Raw genomic sequence first — 17809 nt, forward strand, 5'->3', positions numbered from 1 at the left:
CCTCCTCCGCCTCACTCAGGCCAACCCGGTTGCCACGACTCTAACACGTCTCAGCAGAACCCCACGATCACCCCTCTTCCATCCGTATGTTCGTCCTCTTCCTCTGTCTCCTCCTCTGTTGACCGTCCTTGGATAGCAGATCACGCGGTACGCCGTCCCCCTCGTCTGTAAGCCCTTGCCTATCGTACCTATTAGTAACCTTCCGAGTTGCCACTGACCTTGCTGTGTTTAGCAGTCGCGCTCTCGTGGTCCAAGACCATGGCCAGCCTGGTCTGTATGGTACTCTGTCTTACATCAAGCCCTTCTCCGCTATTGTACCTATACTAACCTAACCTCCTTATAGTCACAGGGGCTCGGTCTTCTCCAGTACCCTCTTGGCCTGCCCTCGGATGGTCTCGAGCCACTCGTCGTACAAGCCGCCGTAAGTTCAATAACTACCAGAATAGTATCATTCACTTACCCTGTCAAGCAGGCGAAGGGCCTTGACAAATTTCCTCTCCCTCCGGCTTGGATTCGCCCCTCTGACTAGCTTCCCTTTTAGCCTGTTGAGTTCCTTTATCTCGGAATTGAGGAAGGCTTCTTTGATAGGAGGGTGGCCGTCGTAGAGAGGGTGTACGAGCCGGAGTATCTCGCAACCAAAGGCTGCCAGCCGTAAGTTTATCTAAGCATGTCTCCTTTCTTTATCTTATACTAACTTTTCTGTAGTGACGCGGCTAGCATCATCCCTATGCAACCAGGCCTCTCCGATTTCCATCGCCATATCACGAAGCTTGTCATGACCGTCTTCCTTGATAGCTTGGTCGATCATATCGATCATATCGATCACATCGTGGCCTTCTGTTAGATAAGGCTCGTCGGGATCGGGTGTCTGCAGGCTTCTTCTGAGTAAGTATTCATCTACCCTTTGGTTAGTCGTCATGCCGTATTAGTTTCTAACCATTGGTCCCCCAGCAGCAGGCATCGTGGCAGTGAAGCTATGATGCTGTTAGCGGTTGCGATCACAAGGTATGTAAGTATATTAGCTTTCCTGTGAGGTCTTTCCTATGATAAACCTAAGCTAATGTGATAGAGGGGAAGTCGGATCGGATCACTTACTGGTGAGTTTGCGGCGCGGTCTCTACTGCTTAGCCTCTGGCTGACCTAGAAGTCGAAGGGCAGTGGATGATTCAAGCGTGGTATGTAAGTCTACTCTCTCCTCTGTTATATCTCGCCTTCGGCCTCTTGTCTTGCATCTGGTCTATATCGATGCTGACCTGTTAATAAGCTGCAGGGATCGGCGACAGAGTGGGTATGCGATTATGACCTTGCTCTCCGGTACTGAAAACTGACTTGGATTGTCTTAGCCTTTGAAGTGGATTGCAGGAAGAAGATTGGGGCCAGCTGAAGAGCAAGTAAGTACGTGCTTCGCTTCCTTGACATTTTGACATGAAACTGACTCTTGATGACAGGGCCCTCCAGCTGGGTTATGTGCAGCTAGGTTCAGGCTGTAATTGAGGCAGCTAACTATGATGATATTGACTTAATGAAGCTTTGCCTGCTGAGGGGTAATGAATGTTTAAATTATATTAGACTTTGGAGATGCTTGGATATACCTTTCGAGGCTGACTTGCAAACTTAAAAAAATAAAAACGTGCTCATGCCACACCCAAAACTTCTGTTCCTGTCCGTCGCAGTCTGTGAAACTCTATGTTTGCTTGTTCATTTGATTGGCTACCTGTATGGCTCATGCACTCCACCCAGCCTACTATAAGAACCCCGCTGTCTGCCCCTCCCAATGCAACATTCCTGGTCAACTTTGCCCAACTTCAATCATCACCATCATCGCCTTTACCTTCGTCGCCTTCACCAAGATGGCTCCAAAACTCCTGACAGATCTCCCGTCAGAGATTCGTCAGCAAATCTTCAAAGAGTGCCTTAAGGTAGATGACGGTTATATGTACGATGCCCAAACTGATAAACTAACGAACGCCGATGAAGCCCGTACCCCGATCGACCTCTCCCTTCGTTACACATGTCGCTCCATCGCAAGAGACACGAGAACAATTCCCCTAGCGGTCAACACCATCCACTTCTCAACCAGCGATAACTGGCGTAGCTTGGCCGGTTGCTTCAACCTTGTTGCTACTGCGTACTACATCCTAGAGCAAGACCTGGCCTTTCATCTCGCTGAGTGTATTACTCCAGTAATGTTCGCTCAGCTTGACGCCAAATTTCCAACATTTAGGGCTATGTTCGAATCAGAACTGGCAAACCACAATATCAGAAACCCGGTGAGGGACAGGCCCCCATCGAGGGAAGCGCTTGTGGATAGGATGCGACCTCCCCTCTGTCACTGGGTAGAATTCTTTTTCAGATTGAATGTCGACAGCCCCGATGTCCTTGGTCCTTCCGCCTATGTCGGCTTTGCTGATGTTCATGAACAAGACTTCATGGACCCATATTTTAGATTACCAAAAGGCTCACATGATGGATGGCAAGCGCAATCCGGGGATATCCGGGATGCGCTGTCTTATTGTCTGCGGCTCATCGCTAAAGAGGCGCCAACGGAATTTGACAATCAGGTATACAAGACCTTGCCCCACTGGATTGGCAAGTACCGTCCGCAAGAGTTTCTTGGGCTCAAGTTCAACCTTTGGGACATTCCTTCAAGGGAGGATGTCGCCCATGCATTGGCTCTGTTGAATATTCACGAATTTGTGTGGAAACTGCCTGAGATCTGGAAATATCCCCGCGGGTTCTACAAGGAACTTGGCGATTATCCCAGTAAGCCACGTCCAGAAAACGCCGAGCGAGGTCAATACGCTGCCGAATATGATAATCCCATGAGATTGGTTGATCATTTCGATTATCGTTATCGAGAGAAAATAACATTCTCTGCTACTGCTACAGCAATACGTTTCCTTAACAGGCTGCCCGCTGAGCAGCGAACCCAGATCCGCAGGCTCACATTGCTTGAAGTCTCTCCATCAGTCAACATGCCTTCACTTCACGCCCAGGGCCTGGTCCCTTTGTTTAAGGAGAATCCCTTTCTTCGAGTGGAGCGCCGTGTCAGTCTTTTTGGCTGTATCGACAACTTCGCGGGGCCGAGCAAGGACTGGATGACTCGAGCCAAAACCACACCGTTATATGGCCCTTCCTTCCTCCCAAAGTTACAATCCTGGCTTATTGACGCTCTTGCTGTGCGGGACTTGGATATCCCCCCAGGTTCCTTCATCTTTACTTTGGAGGGTGGACCCTTTGGTGATCTTTGTACCGAGGTTTTCCAGGGGTGCGTTCACGTGGCCATTGCGGAGGGCGAAGCATTCGATAAATGCTGTGAACTTGACCTCTTCAGATCTATATATGAGTTGTCTGCAACACCGGATAAGTTCTACCTCGAGCCCAGATTCAGGGAAGCGGTTGAGCACTTGGTCAACAAGAAGTCGATCTTGCGTTCGGACTTTCACCCTGGGGTTCCGGTAGACCCCAATGTATTAGTCGAGGAAACTAAAGGGTTTGATGATGTAGAAGACCGTATTGACAGATGGGATTTTCAAGCAAGACACTTTGGCTGCAAGATGCCTACTGATCTATTCTACGATGTTATGCTACCTGCCAAATATGACCTTCAGACCAGGGAGCAGTATATCGAGTCACAGGGAGGAAAGGTCAAGGAGCAAGATTCGTAAACAAATTCGGTTCGAATACAGAATGAGAAAGGTTCGGAACGAAATTAAATAGGTTCATTGAGATAGGGTGAATACTATAAAATTGAATTGGCTTGACTTGACGGATTAGAGACAAACTTGGTCTTGCAAACTCGAGGCTCATGCGACATATTCCACGTCAGGACACACCGAAGTGTTGCCTGCTGCATTCAATTAATACTTTTACATAATTGATGATGCTTCCAGAGTGAAAGCCGGACCAAAATCTCTATTCAACACAGACAGCCTCGCTGCAGGTAGTTCCCAGCAGATGCTTCATAAACAGCCATATCAGTTCCGGTAGTACTACAACAGTACACCGCCGGTGCTTGTTTGACCAAGACGGCTTCCACGGCCAGGCCGAAGCCTCTATTTCCGTTATGCGAAACTATTGTCCACTGCTCTCCATGATGGAGAGTGGCCTGCTTCACGCAGCAGCCTTTTGAAATGGCAGCCAAGGGCCCTGAAGAGGCCAGCGCTCCAACGCATGCCATCTAGCGACATGCGCGGAGACTAGCATGTAGTCAAAATTGCATTGTTCATCAGGGTGACAAATATTTATGCCAGTGGCTTGTTAAAATCAGCAAACTCGGCAGCCAAGACATTATGTCGTGATTTGAGAGCATTTCTAGTCAGGTCCGAGTTCCGACAGGGGGGGTCAATGTAGTGCATCAAGAGCACTGGCCACTTCTACAACCGCTGAATGAGACAGCGCAATTCAACTGACACGATCGGTCGATAAGCAGAGGCACCAAGAATATTCGTCACATCCATAATGAAGTCGAAGGATGCGCCCGCTGTAAAATGTCCTACATAGCGCGCTGTAAGATGCCCTGCTGCTGAAGCGTATCGTGCACCTTCAGCCCTTCATAGTTCCTCCAGTACCGGACATATTTAAATACTCAGATATTCAGAGCCTCATCTAATATTCTTCCAATTTTCCTCTACCTAATTTTATTTTCCGGTCTACAGTACAATCTCTGTGTGTATTTCTTTTGTCAGGTTTTGCGCCGTGGTAAGGCATGAAAACATCTAGAGCGATGGTAAGCTCGAGGCGCTGTGATAAGGTTGAGAGATTAGAAGAGGCTTCAGCCCCAACACAGAGGTAAAGAGCACAAATTAACAGATATGGGCAATACACTCCCTGCCCTCACTGGTGCCTAATATCTTGCTTTTGGCTAAAAAGCTAGATGTCCTGATGACCGTCCCCAATGGGGTATAAATCAGGGCCCTGCCTGCTGCTCTTCCGTCAAGACGATCCAGCTCAAAGCACACAAAAACACACAAGGCAAGATGCCCGATGCAAGCAAGTCTGTCAACCCAAGATAACACCCTCAAGATTACTTCCATCGTCCGGCAGTTGATCGGGCCTCGGCCTGTGCCATCTCCTCACTTCTCAAAACCGGCGAGCGACGACTGTGAGGAAAAGCTTGTCTGTCTGGTGGGATCAGTCGACCTATTGGAGTTTCGGTAGTAATCAGGACTAAGTTTTCAGTCAAATAAAGCTTCGTTGAATGAGTCACAAATGGCTTGAACACAAAGGCTCGAGGTGCTATCAGGCAAAACACCAAGGCAGGGAATATCACATCAAGCCTGCATCGTTGGCAAGACACGGCATCGCTACCGCAGGTCCCACGCGGTGAGCCAAAGGCTGGTGATTTCGTCGAAAAGCATTTTGTAGAGTTTGGCCAATTCTGGCGAAAAGGGCAGCAGCTTTGGGTTGTACGTTTTACTAATAATCTTAGTGTCCATTTGGTCTCTGAAATGGCGACCAGTTAGGGCATCATGCTGGCGGGCAGCGGTCTGTTATTGCCTCGGCGTACACACCCTGTAGCTGGGCTATTCGAAGCTATCGAGGGCATTTGGGGTTACTTTTTGAAGTTATGTAAGAGAGGTAGTCAGTTGAATTTTTCCTTCACTCAATTGGTGCGTCGCTTCTGATCTGCTCTGTTGGTGAAGCAATACCGCATTGGACACGGGGGCCAAGCCTCAGCTTAAGCCACTTTTCTTAACTCAAAGTCTCCTCTTTAAGAGCAACATTTGTGCAATCACTGTTCTATCGGCATTAGGTAAGTACGCTTTGAATACGCTGAGTGACTTGGGGTTCATCCAATATTACCCTCTTGGAATGGGAGGTTGCACCACTTGGGCTATCAACTGGCTACCGAACCAGTGCGTTCGCCAATGTAGCAGGATATTTGAGACACATTACTACCATCCTTCATAGCTACAACTATACATATGAGTTGGAGGTGTTGGAAGAAGCTTTAGGCCCCGCCCGGCTCAAAGGTAAAGAACACATATGAGCAACATACCTTGATAGCTTTGCTGTTCTTACTTCATGGCGAGCAGATCCAAACGGCAGACGAGATAACAAGGACAACCACCTTGCTTGATAATGATCGTCCGAAGTTTCTGTTCTGTGAGTATATCAATTACGGTTTTCGGTATGTCTTCAGACACGCAGATTGTCGATTGATCCTGTCCGGAGCTGGTATCGTCCCAGAGGAGCTGACGATCCTTGATTCGACTGACGACTGCTACCATGCGCTGCTTCCCTTGCCCTCTCTTTGCGCAGCATCAAGTGAGCTGGACTGGTACCTGTGGACCGACATATGGTGACTCACTGGCCTGACAGGTGTCATCGCCTACACCAGGCTCTATAAGTCTTACAAAGGGAACTCGATGCCTGCACCAAAGAACCATGAGACTTGGCGTTGTGATCAGCATCAGGTTCCTACTGCAAACTACTGTACTTATGTACAACTCACTAATGACAATAAATTTGTGTTGGGTTGTTAGACATATTGGGAGACTCAAAATACTACTGGGCTGGTTTCTGGGGCGTTACGTCATGAGTCTTTGCCGAGCAGAAATCAACCAAACGAAATCGTCAACCAATCAATCCAACTATCTTACTCCTCTATGAAGTTCTCAAACTAAGGGTATGTCAAATCTGCATGCCATGGTTTATATCCGTTTAATAGGTCAAGTGTTGCTAAGTCCGGGCCCTTAACCCCGAAGTCGTCTCCATGCAAGCACCGATTTCTCCTTTGGGCAACTCCCTATACTCCTTCTGTATATGCTTCTTGTGATGCAAAGCCTTTGGCCAAAGTATAAAACAGCCATTATCTCAAAGAGTGATGAATGATACTTGATGATATTTACAAGTTCAACCTCTCTACTCTCAGCCTGTCAACCACGAACATCATGGAAACTCCAAGAATTCTCATCACCGGTGCAACTGGCTACGTGTAGCTCTTCCCTCTTATCCTTCAAAACACTTTACTCACAACTTCAGTGGCGGCAGCGTATTGACAACGGTCCTCTCAAACCCCTTCCTCGCTAAACTCCCCATAACAGCCCTCATCCGCACTCAATCCCAAGCCTCGACTCTCTCCTCCCTTCCAGTAACACCTCTTCTCTTCGCAAACCTCGACGATACAGCCTTTCTCACTGAAGTAGCTTCAACACACGATATTGTCATCCACGCAGCAAACGGTTATCACATCCCTTCCGCCCAAGCCTTCATCCGCGGTCTCGCGCAACGGAAGCGCCAAACAGGGCGTGAAGTACACTACATTCACAACTCGGGAACTTCAAACTTTGGCGACAGGCCTGTTTCGAAGACTTACACTGAGAAAAGGGTGTTTTCGGATAAAGATAATGTTTATGCTTATGAGAGGATGAGAGAGGGGATTGAGCCTTATCATCAACGAACTGCTGACGTGATGGTTTTTGAACTAGGTGAGGAGTTGGATGTCAAGACGTATATCATCTGCTCGCCTTTGATCTATGGTAGGGGAACGGGCTTGTTGAACAAGTCGTCGATTCAGGTTCCGACGATGGTTAGGGCTGCTCTTGAGAGGGGGCGAGCGATGTATGCTGGTGATGGGTTGGGGGTCTGGGATCATACACATGTTGAGGACATTGCAGCGCTTTACGCCCTCATTCTAGCAAAGGTTGTCAAGCAGAAAGATTTACCCTTTGGAAAGGAGGGTTTCTTCTTTGCGAACCATGGGAAACAGTCTTGGCTTGACATAGCGAACGAGATTGCAAGAGTTGGCCATCAACGAGGCAAACTTGCCGCTGAACCGGAGAGTGTTGGGTTGAAGGAGGTTAGTAAAGCTTGGTTCGACGGTGATGAGCATTTAACGGAGCTTGGATTGTGTTCGAGGTAAGTTGAGCTGCTGTTGTGGATGAGTGTTGTTGATGAGTAGTAGGTCTGAGACAAGGGGGGATCGGAGTCGCGAGTTTGGATGGGAGCCGGTGAAGGATGACTCGAAATGGATTGAGACTGTAGCTGAGGAGTTCAAGGTTGCTCTTGAAGTTATGGCGTGAAATTTGGGGAGAGTTGGGGCAGGTTGGTGTTTTTTTGATATTTGCAATGTTTCGAGGCCATGGGTACAGGTTATGTCAGTTGGACTTGGTGTAGGTTACTCAGCTTGTACTTGGTGCAGGTTAGTTGACTTCTACTGAGTACAGTTTTCCCATCTGCTCGACGATCGAACTAGAATTGACGCTTCCCGATGGTCCAGGTCCTTGACCTGGGCATATTGAAAGGCTTGTATCGCCTGCCAGCCCGCTTCGTGTACGCAGCCCGATACTAATACCATCATTGCCATCTTCTGAGCGGCAGAGACTTGCTTTCAGTCTTGACTTTCCGTTGATGCCTTTTAAAGACCTGCGATGGTCTTCCATACGGAAGAGCTGACGGTAACAGAACCGGGTTTAATAGAGGTGATGTCAATACGAAATGTGTTAAGCGCCAAGCACTAACAGCCTCTGGCATAGATCGTCGTCGGTCGAGAGTTGGACCATAGATGTCGCAGATTTAATAGTGTGCTCGAGCGATCAGTTATCATCCTCCTGCTGACGTTGAAGGCAGTCGATATGCTTCTCAGTTACTAACCACGTTTCTCCATTTTGCTCCTCCTCCATCCACTGGTTAACGTACTTAAACAGGAAGGCTTGTTTGTCTCAACTTTACTTCCAACAGCGACACTACCTGATAAACAAGCCAGTCGACGTGCATTCCGATGAACATTGGAGTCTGCGTCGAGTCCATAGGCGCTGTCTAGCACCTGAGTACTGCAGATACCAAGAAGGTTTCTCTGATATCAAGGATGGCAAAAATAGCAAGTGGGTATGGAGGTGGTTACTTTACAAAATGCTGAAAGTCTTGTGTGATGTAGTCGGCATAGAATAACAAACTAACTTTCCACTTATACGCCAATGTTCCTTTCCTCCTATCCTCCGATTCACTTTTCTATTTGAGTTACGTCATGTTTTATCTCTTGATTTACTATGCACTTATTGTAAAAGCTCATTGCTTACTCAGTGCTGGTGGTCAGATCCGCAGGTAAGCAGAACATTTGAATTCTTTTATTGTATTACAAAAAGCAAACCATCATTCGCCAGACACCCGCAAGTAACTGAAAAATAACCTGACCTTTAGAAACTTGTTAACCAGCGACAGAAGACCAATTTTACTTTCCAACCACTCCGGCCAGATCTCTATTACGTTAGTTCCTCAGTCAACCCACCGGCCGCAAGCTTTGCGTCGCGTGGTCATACATATTGTAACAAGATCATAGTGCACGACATCTTTGCAAGGCTCCGCTTTAATTATGTCATCTCCGATAGCCATCAGTCTAAACCAACCTTTTCTTAACACGTTGATTCAAAAGCACACACCTCTCGAGGTGACAAACTGGGGCTTGCACATTCCGTTGTGAGTGCATATCTCGAAAAGCTTACCAGAAAGAGCTGAGGCTGTTTTGAGATTTGAACCAAATAGCCTAAGATGTATAAATGCAAAGCTGAGGAAAAAAGAAATGCTCCTGAAGTCCTATACTCCTATACTACTATCCTCCTTGACTCTTATGATCTTATCCTACTATACTATTTTACTACTGTATTATTATATCAATACTTGATGAAAACGTTAAAGATGGAAAATATAAAAAAGTATAGTATACAGCATAATACTATTCCCTGGCCAGCAGTAGTTACAGTCATACTGCTTCGAGCTAGGGTCCGAGATTGAGTGTAAGACAGATGGCGGTATTCTTATTTCTTCCAATGCGAATGCATAGTGGACTTGTCTAACTTCTCAAGCTAGGGAGATGGTGAAGAATTTCAGGACGGCGAGTTCGACTTCGACGAGGATATTGTCCGCGACGGCAACAATAGGATAGCCAGTCGAGGGATAAAGGCTATATCAAGATGTCAGACTTAGACACAGAGGAGCCGCCGCAAAAGGCGAATGTCTGTTCCAGCGCTCACCAGCTATTTGCACTGGCAACTCCGAGCAGTCTTTGATTTTACATTAACGAGCAGCTGGTAAAGCGGCTGTGATCAGGCTAACCGAGGAATCAAAAAGCCTCCGGGTTTCAACACCTTCATATCAGGTAAGACCACTTTGTCACCCCTTCTCACCGGACCTTTTCTAGCCATGACCGCCGAAGTCAAGTCTTAAGACACCTGCAACAGCATTGGCAAGTACGCGCAGAATACTATCTTACGTCTGGATAACTTCGAAACCCACGATCACGATTCGCCGGGAGATGGACACGTCGAGTTCCAAGATTCAGAAGATGCGGACAGAAGCGAAACCATGATGTGCAGAACTTCAGCTAAAGGACGATGAAAAAGAAATGATATTCCAGGACCAATAGCGATAGCTCGATCAAAAGGGTTGAGAGATAGATGAGAGTGAAGGAAAGGTGAGAATTGATCTTGCGATACAAAAAGTCGTGTCTACTTGGCACGTTAGGTCCACAACATCGTGATGGAAATGGAGAGCGCGATCACTGCGAAGCGATCTGTGATCAACATAAAGTAGGCGCGGATCATTTTGAACGATTAGTCGGTATCATAGAGAGCATTTTCTCGACCATTAACCCAGAGGAGGGACGACCTGATAGGTGATTGCTTAAGGATCAAGATGAAGAAATGATGGAAGCTACCGCAGGTGCTGAGACTCCCAACTGAGGTTGAGTGAAAGCATTCGAAGATGGGACTAGGGTTTTCAGGGCTCAACCAAATCCATGGCCGTTGGGTGCATGGTAATCAATCCCGGCCGGAGCGGTTTGGCACGGAGTACGGGAGCTGTCAGAGAAGTGGCTGGACAAGATACTGTTTGTAGTCGACCAGAGATGTCAAAATTGTCAGCAGTGCCGAGCAGCACGAGATGGAATCTACCGCGGTATTGGCGGCTTTCTTTGATGCCAACACGCAGGTTAAGCCAAGTGACGGCACTAAGAAACTCGTCGCCAGACGTCCTGGAGCGATTCTACTACAGCTGGAAGTAGTTCGATAACTTCATGATATTTCGACTTGGCGAAGAGACTGTCAACCTGAGTGTCAAGTTTGTTTATCGTTATGTGTTCTTGCACAACAGGGCTGAGTGTGCGGACATGAAGAGATACGCTTACGGTTTCTGTGGGACCAAGAGATAGCAGACGGTTTTGGAGACAATCTCGAAGAAAGTAAAGGGCATAGCTGTGCCATTCCTTTCAAGGCATCCCAACTCGGCGGTGCCTGTTCTTCGGTCCTCCGGGACCGTTAGTGTTCAAGAAACAGATTTATTTCCAACGTACGCCGGGATCATATCCTCTGATTGCCGTTAGTAATCGTGGCAGGGCAAAAGTTGTGTAAGTGAATTGCGGGTTGAGGAGCGGATCCTAGGTGTTATAGTGGCCGAGGAGAAGCCCTTGTACGATGTAATATAATGCTCTTGAACCCTCCACTTCTTCTTTCGGGATGATTTAGCTCAGGCTTGTCAAAATCTGAGCTCCTCTTTGAGCGAAGCACCTACCACCTATTGTACCTGGATGAGTGAGTTACCCTCGCATCAGCAGAGTCTACTGAGTGTTGAGGAGCATCTAGTTACCTACTTTATCTACCTACCTTCAACAACAACGCGAAACATACTCGTGTGCCAAACAATCTGCTCCCCTATCGCAGTCATTCCATGGGAACTTTACGTCGACGGAACTCTCTCTGTAACCACCCATATCCCTACCTTCCTTTTTATCTCCGCGCCATCACGACCCTCTCAGAGCCCTGAGTGCCCACACTTGGTGGTCTCCCTTATGAGCAAGGTAAGACTTCTTCTCGTTTACATTCATAAACACCACTGACAGATCATCGGGCACCCTGTCTGCCTCAAAGTTCGACGATATTCGCATCCAACAGGCCGGTTGGCCCCAGGCAGCAGATACATACATTCATTTGCTGGCTGAGCAACAGAATCGAGATCTCATGGCTCCACCAGAAACAGACGAGAGACACGCCCTTCGCTAATCGCTTTCCGAGTTCAGCAAGCCCCTAGAAGCTGCCCACGGGGTTTCATCGAACCAATTTCAGGGATTCTACATTGCAGTCCTCCTTGCGAAACCTGCCCACACTAGTACAGAGTACATCGTAGACAACGCATCCTTCACTTCTTTGCTAGTCAAAGCTAGAACTTTACATTGCCACCGGCAGGTTTAGCACCTCGGAGAGTTGTCGCCTTCCCAGGCTCATACCATATCAAGTCAACCATGCCGCTGAATTCAGGGTGAAGATTCAGCTGCTGCGCAGTCAGGGAGCGTCAATAATAACAACAGCAAACACAGCACCTCCACAGCTGTAGAGGCTCTGCCAGTCAACATCAATATTATCGAGATCGACAGCGACGATGAAGCGTACCCTTCAAAAGTGATGAGCTCGAAATCCCGTTAACACCAGAAACTAGTTAGGAGACCAAAACATACCCAACCCTAACAGTGAAATTCAAGATCAGTTACGAGACATATACTCACTTCTGAAGGAGGATATAAAGGCGTTCGCCTAGGTTTTCAACATGCCTAAATCAAGCCTCGACCTCAAGACATGATGGCTGCCGTTAGGTTTTTCTCGACCCGTTTAACCTGTAATAAATAACATTTATGTGGCAGACAAAGAGGCGAATGACGGACTGCTCTGATCTGAATGGGATCTATATTGCCGACAGCACCGGAATGAGGAAGACTTTTCAGTATCTGGCATTTATTACAACATACCCCCTGGTAACGTTGGTCAAAGATGACATTGCAAGCGAAGAAGATAATGAGAAGACATATCTGCATAAAGATCAGGCACTAAGTAGAGTTCGCTGACCAATGCCAAGTACTTAAAAATACAGTGCTTATGTGAGCATGCCAGCGTACTCGGACCATGAGTCTTGCAGGTACTACATTCATACACCGTAGTAGCAGCTCCAGCCAATTATACTTCATCCAGCCACAGGACATATATGGTCAAAGCAGAGGGAGGCACCGAGGCGGAAGACTTAAAAGAGAGAAAAAACTGTATTATTTCCTACGATTCTGCTGATTTGTGACTTTGCGACATGTCCTTCTGTTGGCTTGGGCAATCAACGGCAGAGCGGACAACAGGGTAGGCAGTCACAGAATGTGTATTTGCAACTCGACGAAATCGAAAACAATAATACGTATATAGATCTAACAACAGTATTTACCGAAATTTGAGACTCGAGGCAATCGGTGGGTACCGATTTGCCTTGCTATTTCGGAGATTTGTGATTTTGTGATAATGGCCTTTTGTGTCTTGGACGGACACAGCGGTTGCAGGCTGGACTGTAACTCGACGATAGCTCCCGCAACAAGCTATTTCTGACCTTCAAAATACAGGTGCTGGGATTCAAGTCCTTAAAGATTGATATGATTACAGTAGACTTTATATTATTAACGAATCGCGGCTTTGCGACGGTACCCTTGTGGCTAGGTACGATGTGCTGCGTCGCGATTGAGCGGACCCGACATGATTTCATGCCACGACACCAGCTGCCACTTTAGAAGGAACATCGGCATGAGCCTGTATGAACATATCTTAAAAAAAAAAAAGACTCTCGAAAGCTCTCCTTCGCCCAGTCGTATACGCAAAATGCAGCTCTGCGGCAATGTCGGTGCACAGTCGCGATTGAACAACCCGACAACTTCAATTCGGCACCGACTGTTACCGGCAACAACCTATATCAATAAATTTTCGATCACTTCTCTTTCGTTGGCGATTTGGCCAGGCTGTGTCCGCGATGCGCAATGCGCTCATGTCCTGATACCAACAGCAGTGTCGCACTCAACCATACAGACAACACTTCCGGACTACTATTCTGGATGATCCATCGGCAAAAGTCTACATCAAACAGGCGTGGTTTAAAACTTCAAGGCATATGTTTCTCGCTCGGCGTGAGAAGATGCCATGTCTTTGTAACGAGTGACGTGAGCGAACGTCGTGCCTCAGCAACGACTAACAACTGAGCAACAGAATGAGCGCCAATATTAGTATTCAGCTATTATGCTGGTATTGAATCTTTACTTTCATTATCTCTCCTACTCATTCCTAGCTCAATCTTCCTGTCGCTACCAACGCCTCTTAGTTGGGCCTCTAACCTGGTCTGTCCCAAGGGGAGGTAAGAAGACCTAGACCTCTATTATAAGTAGCACAAAGACTTAGGTAAGTTCAGTATACCTTAGTGTAGATTTAATAGATCTAAGATTGGTTTTTTTGGCACCTTTGTTCAAAGCCAGAGGTTTTCCTGCTCCTTATAGCGTCAGACACCGGTTTTCCCTACCCTCGATGTAGCGCGGCCAATGCAAAGAGACAAAATGCCAGTGCAAGCTGAAAACAGAAACCTGGAATTGTGCTTTGGGAGCAAATGTCTTGACAGAGTCTTAGGGAGCCTACAAAGCAATTTGTTCCCATCGTCGTCATGCAGAGCGGCAATTCTCAAGAGTAAGGGCGCCAACTCTCAAATCCTGCGTGGGCACTGGCGCTTACACTGCGTGTCAGAAGCATGATACTCCATGTTTTGCCCTGCTTATGCAACTTGATCCGATGGAGCTCTGAGCTGAAAGTATTGGTACCCTAATAGTTGACAGAAGCAAAGCTCCGCCCTCGAGATGGTTCCGCCTTAGTATGTCCATTTAACGTAAACGAGTAATAGACGCTTTGATTTCATTGCTCATAGGCCGTTTTTCTCATTATTCTTCTCACTATTTAGATTATTGTAATATAACACTATTGGTCGACTGAGACTGGCTTAATATAGAAGCAAGTGCATGCATTGTCCCTCGGTGCAGGTTAGTCCACTTCCATTTGATACATTCGAAGCAATTCACTCTGAATGAATCTCAATGCAACTTCAAACGGTATGGACATGTTTTAGTCGAGATATTTCAGTACAATAGCCTCGAAACTCACGTATCTACTATCGGGATTGATCATAATTTTCCAGTGATAGTCCCAACTTGACTCTCAGCTCCTTGGCCCTTCATCATGACAACTCTCAACTCAGTCAACCTCAGTTTAGCAGGTAATACCTCTCATACCTGAGCCATTCAAGTATATTAGACTTACAACTTACATACCTGCAGTCAGTATCTCCCTCGCCCGTCATTGACTCCATCATAACTTCACCCCAGCCCTCATCATGACTACTATCATCTCCGCTCCAACACTCTCAGTTCCCAACCCAACACGCTTCTTGACCATCCCATAACATACCACCTCATTCTACCTCATCCCCCTCAACAATATCCACCGCTACTCTTCTCACCATCGTCACCCGTTTCCAATCCTCATCAGACACCAAACCATCTGAGCCACCGACCCATAGTGGTCTGATGCCCATCACACCACGTCGGTTTCTCGCTCTCCATCTACCGATGCCACGCCTGATATGCACGTGTTCATCTCACATGCACCCTGTCCCTTGTTAAGTCCCTGCATAGACCCACGAGGCCAGTAAGCGAAGATGAGGCTCAAACGCGTGTGAAGTGTTGACTAACTTGCACCATCGTGAGTCTAAGTTAAGCAGAGGCGGAAGTCGCAAAGTAGGCAAAGTGTCACTGAGAGAATGAGAGTGAAGAGGACATTAGATGTATTGGAGATTGTTTATACTATCCAGGAACCATTCCTGTATTTTATGTGGAAGCCCATATGATGACAGAATGTCCGCTCAATGCGCCAAAATAACACAATGCCGTCCCAACCTATATCTTGAACGCCAGAAGTAAACGCCTGATATCATGATTCATCACACAAGCTCGAAGCATTGCGTTTCCAGTTGTGCCGATCCAAATAATAATATCGCAACAAAGCAAAAGCACACAAATCTATCTCTTCTCTTTCTATGCCCAGACTCCTGCTGGGGGTCCCTGATCTCGCGACATGACGATCATCTCGAATCCCTCAACGCGATTCCGTAGCTGACTGTTCTCCCGGGCGAGGCTCTTGTTCTTCTTCTCGAGATGCGCGATGTACTCGGTCGCTTTGCTGAGGATGGTGGCCTTATTGAGCTTGTGTGCTGGTGCGAGTCCGCCGAGATCCTCGTCGGCGTCCTCGTCCATGTTCTCGGTGCAGGGCTGCTCGAGACGGTGGACCATGACGCGGAGAGCGGGGACGGAGTCGCGAAGGGCGGCGATCTTGTCGTTGAGGTTGGTGCGGTATCGCTTCTCGATCATGTTATGGGCTGTCTTCTTGGGAGGAGAGCAGTGGCGACGCGTCGCGGGTGGAGGAGAGGTAGATGAGCGGGAGGAAGAGCTTCCGGAGCCGGAGGACTTGCGCTTGCGGGAGGGATATCGACCGTTGGCATCCTTGGAGTTGATGCTGCTGAGGGAGGAGGACATCTGAGATGGGTTGGAGGCAGAGTGCATCATGTTGGACTGAAGATGAGGAGGTTGAGAGGAGATGGAGGGGATGGGAGTTTGGAAGAGAGGCTGAGTGTCGATGTCATTCAGACCTACTCTGCCGAAGGGGACGGCATCGGGGATAGTGCCGGAGAGGTCGTGTGGGTTGATGGCGGGGCTGAGCTCCATGCTGTTCCTTGATGGGATGGTGGAGAGGTTGATGCCTTCAAAGGGCTCTTGCTTGGGGAGGGCGTCGAGATCAGGTGATAGTGTAGCCTTGTCGTCCCAGTTGACCCAGTCGTTTGAGACGGGGAGCTGATATGGGTTGTTGAAGACGGGCGAGAGTGGTGAGTCGGGAGAATGGGCCGAATCACCGCTGAAGTCTGCAGGGTCGTAGAAGGATGTAGGAACAAGGTGCTGAAGATGTCAATGTTAGACGTGATCAAGACAATGAGCTTGTATGAGATGGTAGAGTAGAGAGTAAATGGTGTGAGTTGTGGTGAGAGAGTCTTGATATAAAGATGAGATTGATAAATGGGACTTGTAGATGTTGACCGTTGAGTAACTCGAATTGGGCAGAGTGGGCTGGGATGAGGTGAGGTGAGGGGGGGACGAGGGAGGGGAAACATGTGCCATATAAACAATGCAAATGCCCCAGACGTCAAAAAAACCACACGACAAGGGTTCTTTGGGGCCAGGGTTATGTAAGGTTCGTTGTGCTGTAGGGTAAAAAGGACCGACAAAACATACCTGTTTGTTCTGGGGATGATCAAAGTAGTCGAATGATATGTCGGCCATTGTGAGGTTTTGCAGAGTCGATGGTTGACTGATGGTGGTGCTTGAAAGGCTGAGGTGGTGATATTGTATCTTTATGCTCGGGGCGTGTGGATATGTTGAGGGGGTGCCAGATGGTGAGACGAGATACTGCTGTAGATGGAGAGGTCGTGGTGTGCAGGTGGTGAGAGGACTGTGATGTTATTCAGATATCGATGCTGTGCTTCCAGAAACCGAAAATGGTCAGACGGGGCAAGCGATATATAGACAACCTAGAACAAAATAAAATAAATAAGAGGAGCGCTGTTCAAGTTGCTAGCAAGAGCGACAGCGCCCGACGAGTCTGTTCCGCGTCATACGACCCGTAGGTCGAGCGGCGGGGGCTGCCGAGCTTGGCGGGGGGTAGCACTAGGGATGCTGCCAGGGGGTGGTAGCTAAGCTAAGGATAACTGAGCCGGGAAGGGGGACAAACGGGCACGGAAGACAGCACATGGGCCATGGGATGGGATTCAGAGGATGGGCAAGTTGATTGACCACTTTTGATACCATCATGGGCCGTTTTTCATTTCTCTCTCGCTCGTTTTTCGGGGGTCCTCGCACTCCGTCTTCCGTCTGAAGCTCACTCTCTCACCAGGGATTGTTCATCTCGGTGACCCCCTGCAATTGGGAATG

The 17809-nt window shown here is 47.9% G+C and overlaps 4 protein-coding genes across 5 annotated transcripts; 3 read left to right on the top strand and 1 right to left on the bottom strand.

The window, feature by feature from the left end:
* Window positions 1-1850: 1850 nt before the first annotated feature.
* FOIG_12587 (uncharacterized protein) lies at window positions 1851-3668 on the top strand (the record flags this gene model as incomplete). Its single annotated transcript, XM_031213500.1, has 1 exon — window positions 1851-3668. The coding sequence occupies one exon, from the start codon at window positions 1851-1853 to the stop codon at window positions 3666-3668; it is 1818 nt and encodes a 605-aa protein (XP_031056831.1).
* A 3201-nt stretch (window positions 3669-6869) lies between these two features.
* Window positions 6870-8222, top strand: FOIG_12588 (uncharacterized protein). The gene is made up of 3 exons (XM_031213501.1): window positions 6870-6940; window positions 6988-7863; window positions 7910-8222. The coding sequence occupies exons 1-3, from the start codon at window positions 6897-6899 to the stop codon at window positions 8025-8027; spliced, it is 1038 nt and encodes a 345-aa protein (XP_031056832.1). The 5' UTR covers window positions 6870-6896; the 3' UTR covers window positions 8028-8222.
* A 2257-nt stretch (window positions 8223-10479) lies between these two features.
* FOIG_12589 (uncharacterized protein) lies at window positions 10480-11996 on the top strand (the record flags this gene model as incomplete). Its single annotated transcript, XM_031213502.1, has 2 exons — window positions 10480-10529; window positions 11837-11996. 2 exons carry the CDS (start codon window positions 10480-10482, stop codon window positions 11994-11996), a joined length of 210 nt encoding a protein of 69 aa, XP_031056833.1.
* A 2714-nt stretch (window positions 11997-14710) lies between these two features.
* Window positions 14711-17808, bottom strand: FOIG_12590 (uncharacterized protein). 2 transcript variants are annotated; one of them, XM_031213503.1, is made up of 2 exons: window positions 17114-17808; window positions 14711-16780 (listed from the first exon to the last, which is right to left on the bottom strand). In XM_031213503.1, the coding sequence occupies exons 1-2, from the start codon at window positions 17159-17161 to the stop codon at window positions 15866-15868; spliced, it is 963 nt and encodes a 320-aa protein (XP_031056834.1). In that variant the 5' UTR covers window positions 17162-17808; the 3' UTR covers window positions 14711-15865. The 2 variants fall into 2 exon arrangements, with proteins under 2 accessions (XP_031056834.1, XP_031056835.1); XM_031213504.1 differs by having other exon boundaries at window positions 14795-17049; window positions 17114-17483.
* Between the last annotated feature and the right edge of the window lies 1 nt (window position 17809).

This window comes from Fusarium odoratissimum (genome assembly GCF_000260195.1).
Source record: "Fusarium odoratissimum NRRL 54006 unplaced genomic scaffold supercont1.27, whole genome shotgun sequence".
Lineage (NCBI taxonomy): Eukaryota > Fungi > Ascomycota > Sordariomycetes > Hypocreales > Nectriaceae > Fusarium > Fusarium odoratissimum.

Excerpts from the sequence above, each read along its gene's own strand:
- FOIG_12588 (XM_031213501.1), top strand. The coding sequence starts at position 6,897 with ATGGAAACTCCAAGAATTCTCATCACCGGTGCAACTGGCTACGT. Across the intron at positions 6,941-6,987 it reads ACCGGTGCAACTGGCTACGT|TGGCGGCAGCGTATTGACAA; the intron begins GTAGCTCTTCCC and ends TCACAACTTCAG. Across the intron at positions 7,864-7,909 it reads GAGCTTGGATTGTGTTCGAG|GTCTGAGACAAGGGGGGATC; the intron begins GTAAGTTGAGCT and ends GATGAGTAGTAG.
- FOIG_12590 (XM_031213503.1), bottom strand. The coding sequence starts at position 17,161 with ATGGCCGACATATCATTCGACTACTTTGATCATCCCCAGAACAAACAG. Across the intron at positions 16,781-17,113 it reads ATCATCCCCAGAACAAACAG|CACCTTGTTCCTACATCCTT; the intron begins GTATGTTTTGTC and ends TGACATCTTCAG.